We start from the raw sequence: 15,742 nt of genomic DNA on the forward strand, positions 1-15,742 counted from the left end.
CAGGTGCTGTTCTCAAACTGGCCCCGCTGTGCTTTCTAGTCACGACTTAGCTGGTGAGGGATTTTTCTGTTCTCAGGTCGTCAGCCTCTACCCCATACTCTCCTCCTTTTCCTCCCTGTATAGACATAGGTACCAAGTAGATCTTGTGGCTGAGGGTGATTTGTCTCCATATACTTGTGTATTGGAGTTCATGAGTATGCCTTGGTTTGGTTTTGCTATCCACAACACCTACTTTTATGTGGGGATTGAGAAAGATCTAAACACTTAATCAAAAAAGAAAACTTCTCCAAGTTCTATTTGGTTCTTTTTCAACTCTCGCTTTTATTTTGTGGCACTTCTTGCTCCTTTCTCTTGCTTCTAACTCCTTTTATTTCTTTCAAACTGTTGAACATTCTAATTGTATAATCAATGCATGAAGAGTCAGTATCTGAGATCTCGGTTGGTCTGGTCCTATTTGCTTTTCCCTACAGATGGTCATGAGGGTTCATTTGGAAGTGTGTGTGCATTCAGATTTGGTCCTTTCTCTGTGAGCATTATCAGAAGCCCAGGTTAAGGGACACTCTTCCTGGAAGATACGTGTTGCTTCTTCCAGGTGCCTAAGGATGTTGCTGAAAAAGACAGATCTCGTTGTTTGCCTTTGCAGAGAAGTCATCTTTCCCTCCTTAGCCCTTTTCCAGGAGCATAACTGAGCCTCCATCCCAGTTCTCCCTTGCCCTTACACACCCACCCACCCCCACACACACGTTGCTAGGTCAGTAAGGTCTTTCCAGTTTCAACGTCGACCCCCCGCTCTCCTTTACTTCCAGCCCTAGAGTTAGCGGGTTTATCCATCATTCCAAAGGAAATTTCTGTGTTTCATTCTGCCTTTTCAGACGACCATCACAACGTTCATTATCTTGCAGAAAATGGAAGTCACTTGTTTACTTTTTCTGAATAACACAAAGGCCTATGTGTAGAAACCTGACAACTACTTTCTAGAATATCTCACAAGCCTAAAACAGAGCTCTGAAACAGAGTTTTGCCTTTCGCACCCCCCCCCCATCTTTCCGATAAACGTCTTCAGCAGCAGAACTTGGCCTCTTTGTCCGCTGGACGGCCCGCTCCTTTCCTGGCTGAAGCCCTCCGACAGTTTTCCCTTTAGCTTGCGGGTGTGATCCCCGCCACCACGTGGGCCTTCCTGAGCGTCCTGACGCCGCACGCCTGCCCCGGGCACGCAGCCCCTCTCAGCTCCGGCTCCTTACACTTCCGACTCAATCAGCAAGCTGGGTTCACTCCGTTTCCTACGTAGCCCTCAAGTCCGCCTCCTCTTTTTCATCTCCGTGAGCATTTAATCCAACGCCTCAGCACGTCCTGCCTGGAAAGTTGCAGGCGCCTCGCACAACGGCGGAGGCGCCCACCTGGCCTGCGCGCATCCCACCTCGCCTCTCCTGCATCGTCCCCTGCAACTCAAAGCTCCGAAGCTCCTGGAACCCGGCGGGCTTCCGGCATCTCGGCGGCCCCCTCCTCGCTGCGTGCCCTGTCGGTGACTGCCCGGGCTTCCTCCGCCACCTCGCCGGGGGTCAGTTTCTCCTGGAAGCACCCCCCACAGCCATCCCTTTCCCGAGGGGACCAGTCGCCCCGGCTCGGCGTTCTCTCCTTGCCCCGCCTTCCGTGAGCTCAGCACCCCGCTTTCCAGTCAGGCTCCCTCCCGCCACAGCTGGTAGCTCTGAGGGCGGCCGCTCTGTCGCTCCTGGTCCCCAGAGCCAGGTACGACGTAGCCATACCCGAGCGAGGCTGCGTGCTCAGGAAATGCCTTGCGAGCCCGGGCTGTCTGTGTTGGGTGTGACTCGACCTCGGGTCTGTGCTAGGAAGTAAGTGTCCTTTGAGTAAGCGCAGCAACACTGTGAACCCAAGGCAGGGAAGAGCAGGTGCACCGGCCTGCAAGCAGCAGCAGTCTTGCCTTGAACATGAATATGGAAAAGATTCTGCATCCTGAGGCCGTGAGCCCTGGGCCTCCGGGGACAGGCCAGCTTCACGCGGGCCCATCAAAGGTACAGGTCACAGGGATCATTTTATGAGCAGGAAGTGAGCTCTTAAGCCCCAGAGCATGGATATGTTATGTGTTAAATCTAATTTGGCCTCAAAGGACATTACAAGGTGGCCCCTGAATCCAATAAATCATAAAAGGGGGGGTGGGGGGGGGGAATTGCTCGAGAAAAGCAAGAAGTCAGAGTTCAAAACCACCGAATTCCTCAGTCTCCAGCCGCCCGGAGGGCTGCCTCCACGATCCTTCCTGGGCTCCGCGGCCCTGAGGACGAGGTGACAGTCTTTCACCACCCTCTGCAGTGGGGTCTGTCTTGAGCCTTCTGCCGCCTGCTGTGCCCTTGGCCCCAGCCCCACAGAACGTCCCCGGTTCTGTTTCTGGAACAAACCTCGTGGCATCGTGAGTCACAGCCCTTCCCTCTCCCGCCCTCCGCCATCGGCAGCCCCGCTCACTCAGGACAAAGAGTCTTTCTCCTTCTCTGACCAGTCCCCGCAAAACCCGGTGATTCGGTTTCACGTCGCTGGCTGAGTACACTATCTGGCTGACGGCTGGCCCTTCGTGCCAAGCTTTGGGTCTGGCAGTCACTTCCTCTCCCGCCCTCTCTGCACCCCTGTGGCCGCCTCGGGCTGATGGAACGGCCGCTAATGCGCCCCATTCCTGCGCTCATGCTGACAGACGGATGGATGGACGGCTGGACGATCCCCAGGACGGGTTCCTCCTGACAACTGCTCTCTCTGGAGGTTTGGCTGGATTTCATCTGTTGGCTGGCGGGAGGGGATATTAAACTCTTTGAGTAAATCTTCTCTGTGAAATATTAAAGAGAGCAAACCATTTGTTCCCACAGATAAGCTGTGAATCCAAGCATCTAAAAAATCAAAGCCAGATTAATAAAGGAGTGACCAGGGGCCAGTATCTTCAAGTTCTAGGTGGAGCTTAGGACTTGGCAGGTCCCAAGGCTTTGGGAAAACATTAACGCCTATACTGGGAATGCGCACCAACCAAAATACGAGTTTAGCCTGAAGAATCTTTGTATGTGCTTATTTAGTTTCAGTTCAATAATTTTAATTAGTGTCTCAGTTAACAGTACAAATATTAGGAGGATAAAAGTAGATACCACTTTCCTGGCACAGAAGATAGACTTTATAGTTTTAAATAAAGTAAAAGATGAAGAAAAAATTGAGGGAAGGGAAACATAGAACTTTAATTATAACCACAGGTCACTTTAAAATAGATACATTTCCTTCTTACAGTTTGGTCAAGAAGGTTAAATAATTTGCCAAGCACGTAATAGTTGTAAGCAAAACCTTCTCTATTTCTTTAGCGTTTCAGTTGTTTGGAGTGAGGCCTTTTGGCCGAGCGTGTCCTAATCCGTGCTGGGAATTCCTATCAGCTGGTGCTCTGACGTGTGTTTGGGGGAAGATGTGACTCCCTGAACAGTGCGAACTGAGCTGCGCCTGCGCCCGGACTGTTTCAGAGGGGCCTCATCTCACCTGACCTTCATCCTGGGCTCTCAGGTATCCAGACAGGAGTCACCATGACTACTGACAAGGACTCCTTGCTTGGGCAAACTTACGCTAGTCTCCTGAACCGGCTCCGAGGCCATTGGTCACCTTGTAAATCCAGTTTAGCAGGAACCCTGCGAAGCCAGTTTAATCAGAACCTCCACTCTTGATACCTGATGAAGTTTCTAATCCCTCAGGTGATGGTTGAGCACCTGGAGCCCCCAGAGGGGGCTGCAACCCTGGCCACACCTTGATGGGAAGCCTGTGAGACCCATTCTGACCTCCAAAAAGGAAAGGGGAAGCGAAGCGGAAGAGAAGGTACACAGAATGAGCTGAACATAGAAAGGCAAAATGAAGGAACAAAGAGACACGAAGGAGAGGAAGACAGACCACGTTGGAGGGAGGGCAGGGGAGATAAGAGGTTGATGGGGTCTTGGATTTTGGTTTGCAAAGAGCTTTCCGATCTGAGAGACTTGACCCCCTAGAGGAGTTCCGAGCAGGTGTTTGTACCCTCATTTTAGAGAGGAGGAAATTCAGGCCTTGGATGTTTAATGCAACCAAGGAAACTTGGGTTAACGTGCACATGCGGAAACAGGAGATAGCCAAAACCCAGCATGCAGACCGCTGTGTGCGGGAAGCTTCGAGGACAATTGGTTTTGAGTAGGTAGGTGCCTGAATTTTTCTTTTCAAAATGGTTGGTAACATTACTGAACAAACATACAAACAAATATCAAAGAAATTAATCACGGTCCTGCTACCAGACTCAAATCACGTCTGTTACCTTCCTGTGTTTTCACTATACGTGTGTGATTTTGCTGCCTTCTGATTGTAGTCTAAATGAATTTCCTGTTTTTTTACTTCATATCATAAACAGTTCCCGTACTGTATCAGTCTCCATAATTACAACAGCTACCCGACATTTCATTAGGCTTCTACATAACTTACTCAATAACTTCCACATTGTTCAATGTTTGATTGTTCCCAGCTTCTCTGCAGTATAAAGACTGCAGTGAGCATCTCTGGGTACACGTTTGAGAAGAATTGTTATTAAATCTTTAAATCTTTGATAGCATCCACCAATGAAGCCTTCTGGTTCTGAACCTTTGTTGGGAGGTTTTAAGTTATTGATTCAATGTCGTTACCAATAATGAGATTGGTATCTGGTTCTTTCTAACTCAGTCTTGATAGGTTGTATGTTTCTAGGGATTTCTCCGTTTCTTTTAGGTTGTCTAATTTGTTCGCATATAATTGTTCAGAGTAGCCTCTTATGATCCGTTGTGTTTTGCGATGTCAGTTGTGATGTCTTCACTTTGGCTTTCATTTGAGTCTTCTTTTTTCTTAGTTTAGCTAAAAGTTTGGCTATTTTGCTTATCTGTTCAAAAATCATCTCTCAGTTTCATTGATCTTTTCTGTTGTCTCTTACATCTCTATGTCATTTACTTCTGCTCTGTAAGTATTATTTTCTTCCTTCTAATCTTGGGCTGTTTGCCCCTATTTTTGTAGTTCCCTGTGGTAAAAATGTTGGTTGTTTATTTGAGATCTGCCCTGTTTTGTAGTGTAGGCATTTATCACTATGAACTGCAAACCATGAGTTTTGTTAGTGCTGCACACCACAAGGTTTGGTACTTTTTCTTTTTTCATTTGTCTCAATTAAAAAAATTTCTTTGATTTCTTGTTAAACCTATTGGTTGTTCACTAGCATGTTGTTTAATCTCTACAAATTTGTGAATTTTCCAGTTTTCTTCTTGTAATTGGTTTCTAGTTTCTTGCCATAGTGGCTGGAAAAGACGTTTGATGTGATTTTAGCCTTGAGACTCATTTTGTGCCATAATATATGATCCCCACCCTGGAGAATTTTCCGTGTATGCTTCAGAAGAATGTCTCTCTCTTGCTTTTGGATGGATTGTTCTATACGTACGTGTTAAGTCCATCTGGTGTAATATGTTGCTGAAGGCCAACGTTTTCTTCATGATTCTCTGTCTGCATGATCTATCCATTGTTAAAAGTGGGGTATTAAAGTTCACCACTCTTACTGTAATGTTGTCTGTTTCTCCCTTTAGATCTGTTAAAATTTGCCCTGTATATTTAGATGCTTCTTTGTTAGGTGCATACATATTTGCAATGTTATATCCTCTTGATGGATTGACTGCTATACCATTATATGATAAAGACTCTTCTTACAGTCTTTGGCATACAGTCTGTTTTGTCTGCTACAAGCATAGCTACCCCAGGTTTCTTTGGTGTCCATTTGCATGGAATATCACTTGCCATTCCTTCACTTTCAGTGTGTGTGTTTGTCCTTACAGCTAAAATGAGTTTCTTGTAGGCAGTATAAAGATGGGTGTTGGTTTTTTATTCATTCAGCTCTGCTACATCTTTTGACTGAAGAATTGAATCTGTTTACACTCAGAGTAATTGTAGATAGGCATGTACTTATTGCCATCCCGTTAATTGCCACCTGGCTCTTTTGCAATTCCTTTGTTCCTTTCTTCTTCTCTTGCTCTGTTCCTCTGTGACATGATGATTTTCTGAAGGGGTATGCTTAGATTCCTGAGCTAGGTATGTATGTGTGAATCTACTCTGTCTTTTTGGTTACCATGAGGCTTACATAAAACAACTTATGTTTATAACAATATATATTAAGCTGATTACAATTTTAGTTTGAATGCATTATAAGGCTCTACATTTTTACTCTTCCCCACCACTTTTTGTGTTTTTATGTTTTTGATATCACAATTTGCACCTTTTTATATTCTGTATCCCTTGACAAATCATTGTAGTTATAGTATTTTTTTTTACCACTTTTATCTTTTAATCTTCATATTAGCTTTATAAGTGATTAACCTTAATTTTACAACATTAGATTTTCTGAGTTTTACTACATATTCACCTTTAGCAGTGAGATTTATATTTTCATACATTTTGCTGTCACTAATGAGCACCCTCCCATTTCAGCTTAAAGAAGTCCCTTTAACTTTTCTTGAAAGGCTGGTCTAGTGGTGATGAACTCTGTTAGCTTTTGCTTGTCTGGAAAACTCTCTCTCTCCATTTCTGAAGAGTGCCTTTGCTGGATAGAGCATATTTGGCTGGCACTGTTTTCTTGCAGAGTTTTGACGAGCGTGCCTCTTCCTTCTGGTCTGCTGTTTCTGCTGACAGTTCTTATGGGGACTGCCTTGTATGTAACACCTTGTTTTTCTCTTAGCTGCTTTTGAGATTTATCGTCTTTAACTTTTCACTATTTAATTAAATTGTGTCTTGGTGCGGGTCTCTTTAGGTTCGTCGTACATAGAGCTCGCTGGGCTTCCTGGGTCTGGATGTCTCCCTCCTTCCCTAGTTCGGAGACATTTTCAGCCTCCTCCTGCCCTGTTCTTGAGGGAGCGTCCTCGTGTGATGAACCTTCTCATTCAACCCTGCCAGCTCGTGGTTGTAACTCAAACCTTTGTGATTGCTCAAGAAGCCTATTTTATTTTTAGTGGCTCCCAGGAGTTGAGGGTATGTCAAGACCTGTTGGTTTCCCAAAGGGGAAGATCTCAGTCAGCACCAAGATCTTGGTGATTGGAAGTCAGACCCTTAGGAAGCAGCTTTAGAGTATGTATACACCCCTCTTTCAAAGGGCAGACTGGGATATGGGCATCTCTGTCTGCTGCCTTTGCACTGAGCCCTGGGGTAATGATCAGTTAAGACCTGGCTCTTTGCTGCTGTTGTATTGATCCTGTGAATGCAAAGCCCCACCAGCCACCAGAGCTGGGCTATCAAGGGATGTGCTCACTGGGCAGTAGCCACAGGCAGTGGCCACTGGGCGAACATGCAAGCTCTGTTCCAGGAGATCTCAGAACATGAAGTGAGGCGGAGGGAGGGAACCAACATGGTGCCCGCTGGCCTCTCCGGTCTCTGGAGAGAATCATGGCAGGTCCCTGGACATGTGTGTTTAGCTAGAAGCCTGCCCCTCAAGCCACAGCTATAATGTAAGCTAAGAGGCCTCTTTCACAGAACGATGCGTGTGCTTGATCTACATTCCACCTCTACACCAGTAAGTTCTGAAACCAGGTGGTATAAATCCCCCAACTTTATTCTTTTACTAAAAAATTATGTTTTCTACTAGGAGTTCTTTGCATTTTCATATAGATTTCAGCATCAGTGTTTCAAATTGTATAAAAAGCCATCTGGTATGTTGATGACTACATTGAATCTATAGATCATTTGGAGGAAAACAGCCATCTCATCAACACCGAGTCTTCTAATCGATGGCCTGGGCGTATTTCTCCATTTCGATTCTTAACTTTTCTCAGCAGGGCTTTGTAGGTTTCAGTATACAGCTCTTACACGTCTTACGTTAAATGTATTTGTTCAGTTTATCTTTAGATGATATTGCAAATGGAACTGCATGCTTAACTCCATATTTGAACTGTTTACTGAGAGTGTACAGAAATACATTTGGTTAGCTTCGTATATAGATTTTGTTTCCTGTAATCTTGCTAAATGTGCTTATTCTACTTCTTCTTTGATTCCTTATAATTTTCTACACATAGTATCATGTCATCTGAGAATAGTTTAACTTCTTCATTTCCAGACTGTATGCCTTTAATTCCTTTTCTGGCCTTAGAATCTCCAACACAGTGTTGAACAGAAGTGGTGAGGGCCAGATACCTTTCAAAACTCAAAAAAAAAAAAAAAAAAAAGATCAGTGTCCCGAGGAACTCTTCAGGCCTGTGTGTTTTGGGTGAGAGATTGTAAACCTGTACTAACTAACTGTGAGAATTGTTGGGAGGGTTAAATGACACACCATGTGGAAAATGCTTAGAGCCCGACTCGCAGCAGCATCCTGATAAGATACTAGCTTTTAGAAAGAGAAGCCTGCCCGGCCTCCGGCAGGCCGACGCCGGGAGTCGGGACTCGGCTCTGAGGACGCAGGCCCGGGCGGCCCCTCGGCGGGGGAGGGCCTGTCCTCCGCAGCCAGCGTGGCGGGGACGGGAGTTCTTCATGGCTTGTCCCCAGCGCAGGTCAGCACAGTGCCGCCGGCCGCCGCAGGAGTTTTGGTGTGATGGGGGCTCTGCCAAGGTACCCGAGCTTCGGCGCAGCCAAGCCCCGGACGCCGCGGGTGCGGCGCGACAGGCTTCCCGCGGTGGGAGGGGTGCGGAGGCTCAGCGGCGCCTGGGCGTGGGTCCCCTCGGCGTCCGCGCGGGGCACGCGTCACACCGACACCGACACCGAGAGGAAGCCCTGCGTCCTTCCCTCGTGCAGTTGCCTCCTTTCTCGAGCGCTGGTTCTGGAAGTTGATCCCTTGCGCTTGCGGAGGGACCCGACGTTTCTTTGCGCAGAAACAGCAGCTGAGGTGGCTAACAGGAGGGGGACAGCACCGCGAGGAAGTCGCAGTGGGACCCGCAGCCTCGCTGGGACTGAGCATTTCTGTCCCTTAGAAGGTGACCGGTCAGCGTGTGTATGATTTGGCCGGAACGTCATTTCCTCCGGGGGACGGCGACATCCTGGCGGCCGACGGAAGCCCTGCCCTCCGCGCGGTGACGCGCTCTCGCCAGAAACTGAGCGCAGAGCAGCAGGGCTACTTCCAGGGCAGGTACGATCGTAACTGCGGCTCCTCACGGCTGTCCTCGGTGGGTCGCAGGCACAGAAAGAGATGGCTGGCTGCCGTTCTGCACACTAGCGGCTGGTGGGTCAATGACGATCTCACAGCCTAACCAGAAACATAGGGCTTCTTTGTTCTCAGTAATAAAACAATTTAATTCCCACCCTTTATTTAACAGTACGGAGCTTCAACGACAAGGGTCGTGACCTCTTCATTACATCGTCACTAAGACACACAGACTGGCATGACTAGAAAGGGCCCAACAGGGCTGGTCAGCGCTTCCCTGAGACACTCGGGCATCAGAAAGTCACGCAGAGAAGCTTCCTCATATGAAAAGCACCACACGTGCGAGGCGGACACGTGCCAGTAGGAAAGGCACCTGTCCCCCCAGCTGGCAGCAGCCGCGGGCTGAGTGACGTCCGCGTCACTGCAGCAGGTAGCTGTCCACGGCGCAGACCTTGTGCTGAGTGACTGAGTCTGCAGAGAGAGAGAAAGAGAGAGAGAGAGAAGCGTTGGTCGTGGCCGGCTCACAGTGAGACGGTAACCTTTTCATGCACACGCGAAATCACATTTAAAATCTTAAACCATTCAGAGCCGCACTGTCCCAGGTCCACGTGTCCATACGGCGTATGTGGCTTCTTAACATGACATAAAATAACAAGTGAAATAAAGAATTCCATTCCTCAGTCACACCAGCCACATGTCAGATGCTCCAGCCACACATCCTGCAGGCGGGGCCCACACGGGGCCTGGCCTTCCTGGCAGAACGTCCCGTTAGGGTGGGGTCCGCCCGTGCCCGACCCGGGAGCGGGGCTCTCATCTCAGCCACGAGTACCCTCCGGTACCAGGCGGAGCACAGATAACACGAATCCGTTTCAGCCGTGTCACCGCACGTTCCAGCCCTGTCACCCCGTCCATCTGGCTGAGTGTTGTGCACGGAGACAGAGCCCGGAAGCACACTTCCGAGAGCTCGGGTCACTGCTCTCAACTCGAGGGATGAACAGGTTACATACGAAGGAGTTTAAGTCGGAACAATGAGCACTGGAATGCGGAACGCCGTCGTGAGGTGCAAGCAACAGGCTCTAGAAACCCACCCGTGCGGATTCGGGGTTTACAAGGTGACCCAGTAGGGCATTGAAGAAACAGTGGAGTAGGTGACATTAAAGTGATAGCAGAATCCATCATATCCCACAAGAAGTACATCACAGATGGGCAATGAAAAAACTAAGTTTGAGAGACAGGAGACTAGTTTTTAAAGCTAGGTTGAAACCTAAATTTAGAAGCCGTGGAGGAACTCAGGCACTTGATTCCATGAAGGATAATAATTAAAAATTATTATTTTTAATAACCACACAAAACACCATAAATAAAGTTAAAGACGCAGATTGAGAGGATTTTATATTTATCACAAAAGGTTAGAGTCCACATGGTGCAGGAATTGCTGTAAAACAGTGGAAAAGAGAAACAGCCCGATTTAAAAGCAGACATGGCCACGAACAGGCAGCCAGTGAACTAGCCCCCTCGGCACTCGTGCTCGTCAGGAACGACGTCATAGGGGCACACACGTACGTAACGAGGCCTCCTTGTTTTCATCCATCAGATCACTGAACGCTGAGAACACGGTGCTGGTGAGGGAGCGGCGAATGGGAGCATCCAGGTGTTAGAGTGTCGGCTGGTGCAGCCGTGTGATCAGGACTTGGCCACACATACCCTAGTTCAGTCACTCCCCGTCTGCGAATCTGTTTCACAGAAATACTCCTGCCTGGGACTGGGTGAAACTCATTACAGCCCGAGACAGCCTCTTAAAATTGAGTTTAGTTATTCCAACTAGAACACACATGAATACACACACACACATACATACACGTGGTTCATAACAGCACCCGCCGTGGACATAACCCCACATGTCTAATTATAAGGAGTAGGTAAATTAATCACGGCAGATCCAATGGTTAAAAAGAATGAAGGTAATTGTTTATATGTCAAAATGGAAGGATCTCCTAGACACAGATAAAAACTCATGAGCAATATGTGAGCCACCATTCATAGAAAACAAACCCTCAATGCATATGTTTATATACATTTCTTTCTATGTGTGTGTTAAAAAAAACCCTGAAAGACACAGTTCCATCTTTGCTGCAGTTAAAGTAAGGGTAGTGAGGTTTTAGGGCTTTATGTATTTCTCTGTTGTCTGAATTCTTTGACCAAGAACTCAGGTGTCACTGTACATTTGTTCGTCCATCTGTCCGTCTATCCGTCCACCCAGCCACCCACCTGGAGAAGTATCCAGTTCTAAATTCAGATAAAACAGAAGCCACGACAAAGCCTGCGGCCGGCCGCTCACACCTCTGTGACGGTGCTGCCGGGGGAATTCACGCCCGGACCAGGAGAGCGCCTGGGCGCTGCACGTGGCTGCGAGCAGGACCGCCGTGCCCGGGGAGCCCCTCCGCGGCGAGTTCCCGGCTGTAAACACGCACGCGCAGAATGACTTCTGTGTGAATTCATTTGGCGTCTGAAGACAGCCACGCCCCCACACTCCAGTGTCACGTCAGATGCGCGATCGTCAAACAGCCCGTGAAGCGTGACCGCAGGACAGCTGTGAGCGACGCCAGCCCCGGCAGCACACGTGCAGCCCCCACGGCACTTACAGCGAAGGGAACAAACCCCAGGTCTACGCGTCTGTTTTCAGCACGGCTGCTGAGCGGGGCCCGCCCGCGCCGCCCGCCCGCGCCTCTGTGCGGCTGCGCGGAGCCAGCCTGCTGCCGGCACTCCTTTCTTGAACCAGCGTGACGAGCAAGCCCCTTTACCGAGCTGGGACTCCACTGCCCGTGGCCGGCTGCTGACGGGACTCCGGGCCGAGGCAGGGTTCCCCGAGCCCTGCTGGGAGCCTCCTCTTGGCCAGCAAGGCGAGGGAGACTCTCGGGGCGGCCTCCGCAGGATCTCGAAGCCCCTCCCGGGGGCGAGCCCGCGGCGGCCGGTCCTTCTTGCAGCCACACGAGCAAGGCTTCCCCCCTTTCGCAGGGCAGCTCCTCTTCTGAACCAACCGCAGCCCCTCACGGCGGCCGCGCGGATCCGGCCTCCAGCACCGTGTGCACCGTGTGCCTGACAGAAATCGTAAACCAAGACTTTATTGTTAGATAAAACACATGCTTTAGACCCCTTCATCGTTTCAGGCTCTCTTACTCCTAGGGTGTGAACTTTTTTTTTTTATTAAGACTGGGTACTGGGTTTTCTCTAATGCCTTAACATCTACTGAGAAACATCAATGGATTAGGAAAAATATGTAATGATACTTATTTCCACATTCTTCGGTGAAACCCTATCTGATGTTTCTGAACACACTGATAAATTTAATTTGCAAATATTTCATTTTGGATTTTTATATCCCTACGCACAAATGAGTCTGGGCTAGTCCTGTAAGATGAGGTGAATGGCTTCCCTCTGTTTTTCTCTGCAGTTATTTGCAAAGTTCGGTAAAATCTACTGTTAAAACCATCTAGGGAAGGTGTCTTAAAAACCTTTTTTTTGTGGTAAAACAGACACAACCTAAGATTTATCATTTGAACCATTTTAAGTGCACAATTCAGTGGCATTAAGTACATTCACGAGGCTGTGCAACCATGACCACTGTGCATTTCCAGAACTTTCTCCCAGCCCCAAACATAATCTCTGTATCCATTAAACAGTAACCCTCCATTCTCATTCCCCCTCCCCCAGACCCTGGTAGCCTCTATTATAATCTGTCTCCATGAATTTCCTATTCTAGGTAACTCAAAAAAGTGGAATCATATAGTATCTGTCCTTTTGCGACGGGCGTATTTCACTCAACGCGATGCTTTCAAGGTTCACGCACGTTGCTGCAGGTTTCAGAATGTCCTTCCGTCTTAGGGCTGATAACGTTCCCTGGCATGTGCATCACATCTGTCAACCATTCATCTGTCGACGGACACCTGGTTGCTGCTACCTTTTGGCTGTTGTGAACAACACTGCTGTGAACGTGGGTGTGCAAATCCTTGTTTGAGTACCTGCTTTCAAATCTTTTGAATGTATGTCTAGAAATGGACTTGCTAGATCATACGTAGTTCTATTTTTCAGTTTTTGAGGAGCTACTGTACTGTTGTCCACAGGGGCTGCACCGTTTTACATTTCTGCCAGCAGTGCTCAGTGTTCCAGTTTCTCCACATCCTTGCCAGCACCTGCTGCTTTTTTGTTTGTTTTGATGGCAGCCGTCGTGATGGGTTTAAGGTGGCACCACTGCGGTTTGGACATGCATCTCCTGAGTGGCCAGTGATGAGCATCTCTTCATGTGCGGCCTGGCCACTTGTATGTTGTCTTTGGAGAAATGTCTAGCTAAGTCCTTTGCCCTTTTATTTTTTGTTGTTGAGTTGTAGAAGTTCTTTTTATTTTTTGGACATTTACTGCTATTTGCAAATACTTCCATTCCATAGGTTGCCTTTCCACTTGGTTGACTGTGTCCTTTGATGCGCAAAAGCTTTAAATGTTGCTGTAGTCAGTTTTACCTGTTTTTATCTTCATTGCCTGCCCGGTAGCTTTTCAGGGTGGCGCGCACCTTGCTTCCTGCGTGTGTCCAAGCCCCTCAAGGTGTCTCCCAGGCAGATCAGAATAAGGTCTGCGTTCAGGAAGGGAACTGGGAAACCAAGGCTGTCAGGGGGAGTAAGCGGCTCCAGAACTCTCCTACAGCCGTGCGCATGGCTTTGCCTGACGGGGCGTCTGCCGGCTGCTGTGCACCCCGGCTGTGCTCCGGAGCGCCTGTAGAGCTGGTTCAGACCGCGGCCTCTGCTTGACTTTCCTATGTTCCTGCGGGGAGACGAGAGCTGGGAGCCTCCTCGTCTGCCGCCCTGCCGGTGTCACTTTCATGACGTACCGGTGACTTTCACGACGAGGAGTGAGAGGCAAACCTTAGATGACAATTCATTTCTTAAAATGGTTGAAATTGTTCAGATTTTCTGTCTCTTGAATTGATTTTGGTAACATTTTCCTCGAGATGATCCATCTTACCCACGTTCACATTTATTGGTATAAAATCACTCACCACGCACTCACGACTTTCAGGCGTCCTGTCTGTGTCTGCGGTTGTAGCCCCGTTCCGTGCTCAGGACTGTCCGCGGGACTCTTGTCTATTCCTGTCTTTTTCAATATTGCTAGGATTTTGACTATTAGTAAGTAACCCTCCTGAAAAAGAGCTTTTTTCCTCTCAAAAACCATTTTTTCTTTACTTCAATTTTGCTAATATTTGATACTATCTTTATTATTTCTCGTCTCCTGCATTCTTTTGTGTTGTTACTGCTACACATTCATTCATCTTCAAGCACCAAAGTTTAAGAAAAATTGATTTTAAAAATGAGGTCATTTAATCCAACGACTTTTCCCCTTCCTGCAAATTGGGGAAAGCTTCTTGGGCCTGTGCTCTGAGGTGGGACACGTCCTTCTCGGTCCAGCTCGTGGGGGTATGGGGCGCCGTCAGGCACAGCCTGGGAACCAGCACTGGCAGTGGGTGCACACGTGAGGAGGTGATGCCCCGACCAGGGCGGCATGAGCGCTGTTTACAGAGGTAGACTCTGGGTTGAGACATCTAGGCACTCGGGTCCTTAGTGCCCCACGTGGCTCTGGCCACGGGATTCAGACCCCCCAGTTCCCCACCTACAAAAGGAGTGGATTTCGTCAACGATCTCAGAATTGATTTGGGGCAGCACTAGTCTGCTGGGGCTGACAAAACACCACACGTCGTGTGGCTTAAGCCACAGTCCCACAGGCTGGAGGCCAGAAGTCCAAGACCAAAGTGTCAGCGGGGCTGGTTTCTCCCAGGGCGCCTCTCCTGGGCTCGTGGATGGCCGCCTTCTCCGTCCTCACCTGACCTGCGCTCTGTGCGTGCAGCCCTGGTGTCTCTTCCTCCTCTCATCAGGACGTCCATCCCGACACATCAGGGCCCACACTTATGACCTCCTTTAGCTTTTGTCACCTCTTCAAAGGCCCCATCTCCAAATGCAGTCACATTCTGGGGATTAGGGTGTCAATACATGACTCTGTGGGGACACAGTTCAGTCTGTAACACGAGCTCTGTCGTTTAGGTTCTATGGATTTGAGCGCTAACCGCCTAACATCTGACAACAGCAAAAACCCCTGAAGCCCCACAGGCTCTGAAGACACACGGAGCTCTCCCTACGTCACAGCCTGAGGCGTGGGTACCTGGGGCTGCAGGCGACGGCCGTCGGGAGGCCGAGCTCTGAGGTTTTTCTGTCCAGCTCACTTGCCCCCCCCTTTCCCCTCAGCCATTGCGACCCAGGCCCCCGCAGAGCAGCACGCCCCTGTGCCGGGGGCGCTCCCGGGGCTCGGCGCATGTGCCCAGGACAGTCCTGTTCACCCAAACGCTCAGCACTGCCGTGTGAGTGGCCGTCTGAGCCCCACACTGACGACTGCATCCCCGGTGAGGGACAAGAGATGCTGCCCCACGTACAGCTGTTCCCGTTCTGGGTGGAATACGCAGCTGCCTCCTGCCTAGGGTCTACTGATTTTGGTCTTGTTTCTCTGTTTCCAAGCGAGGCTGAGGACTGTGCCTTGGCTAGGAAGGTGCATCTTCTATTTCCCAGTTGGTCCGCTTGCCTTTAACATACTTTT

The 15,742-nt window shown here is 48.9% G+C and overlaps 1 protein-coding gene across 7 annotated transcripts in view; it reads right to left on the reverse strand.

The window, feature by feature from the left end:
• Positions 1-3,199: 3,199 nt before the first annotated feature.
• The window catches only part of MCPH1 (microcephalin 1), a 185,880-nt gene continuing 173,337 nt past the window's right edge, over positions 3,200-15,742 (reverse strand). For all 7 annotated transcript variants that reach the window (XM_072950540.1, XM_072950537.1, XM_072950535.1 and 4 more), the window contains one exon: positions 3,200-9,583. In XM_072950540.1, the coding sequence (XP_072806641.1) occupies positions 9,531-9,583 (53 nt within the window). In that variant the 3' untranslated portion in view covers positions 3,200-9,530. The remainder of the gene's footprint in view (positions 9,584-15,742) is intronic.

The sequence above is a fragment of the Vicugna pacos genome, chromosome 26 (genome assembly GCF_048564905.1).
Source record: "Vicugna pacos chromosome 26, VicPac4, whole genome shotgun sequence".
Taxonomy (NCBI): Eukaryota; Metazoa; Chordata; class Mammalia; order Artiodactyla; family Camelidae; genus Vicugna; species Vicugna pacos.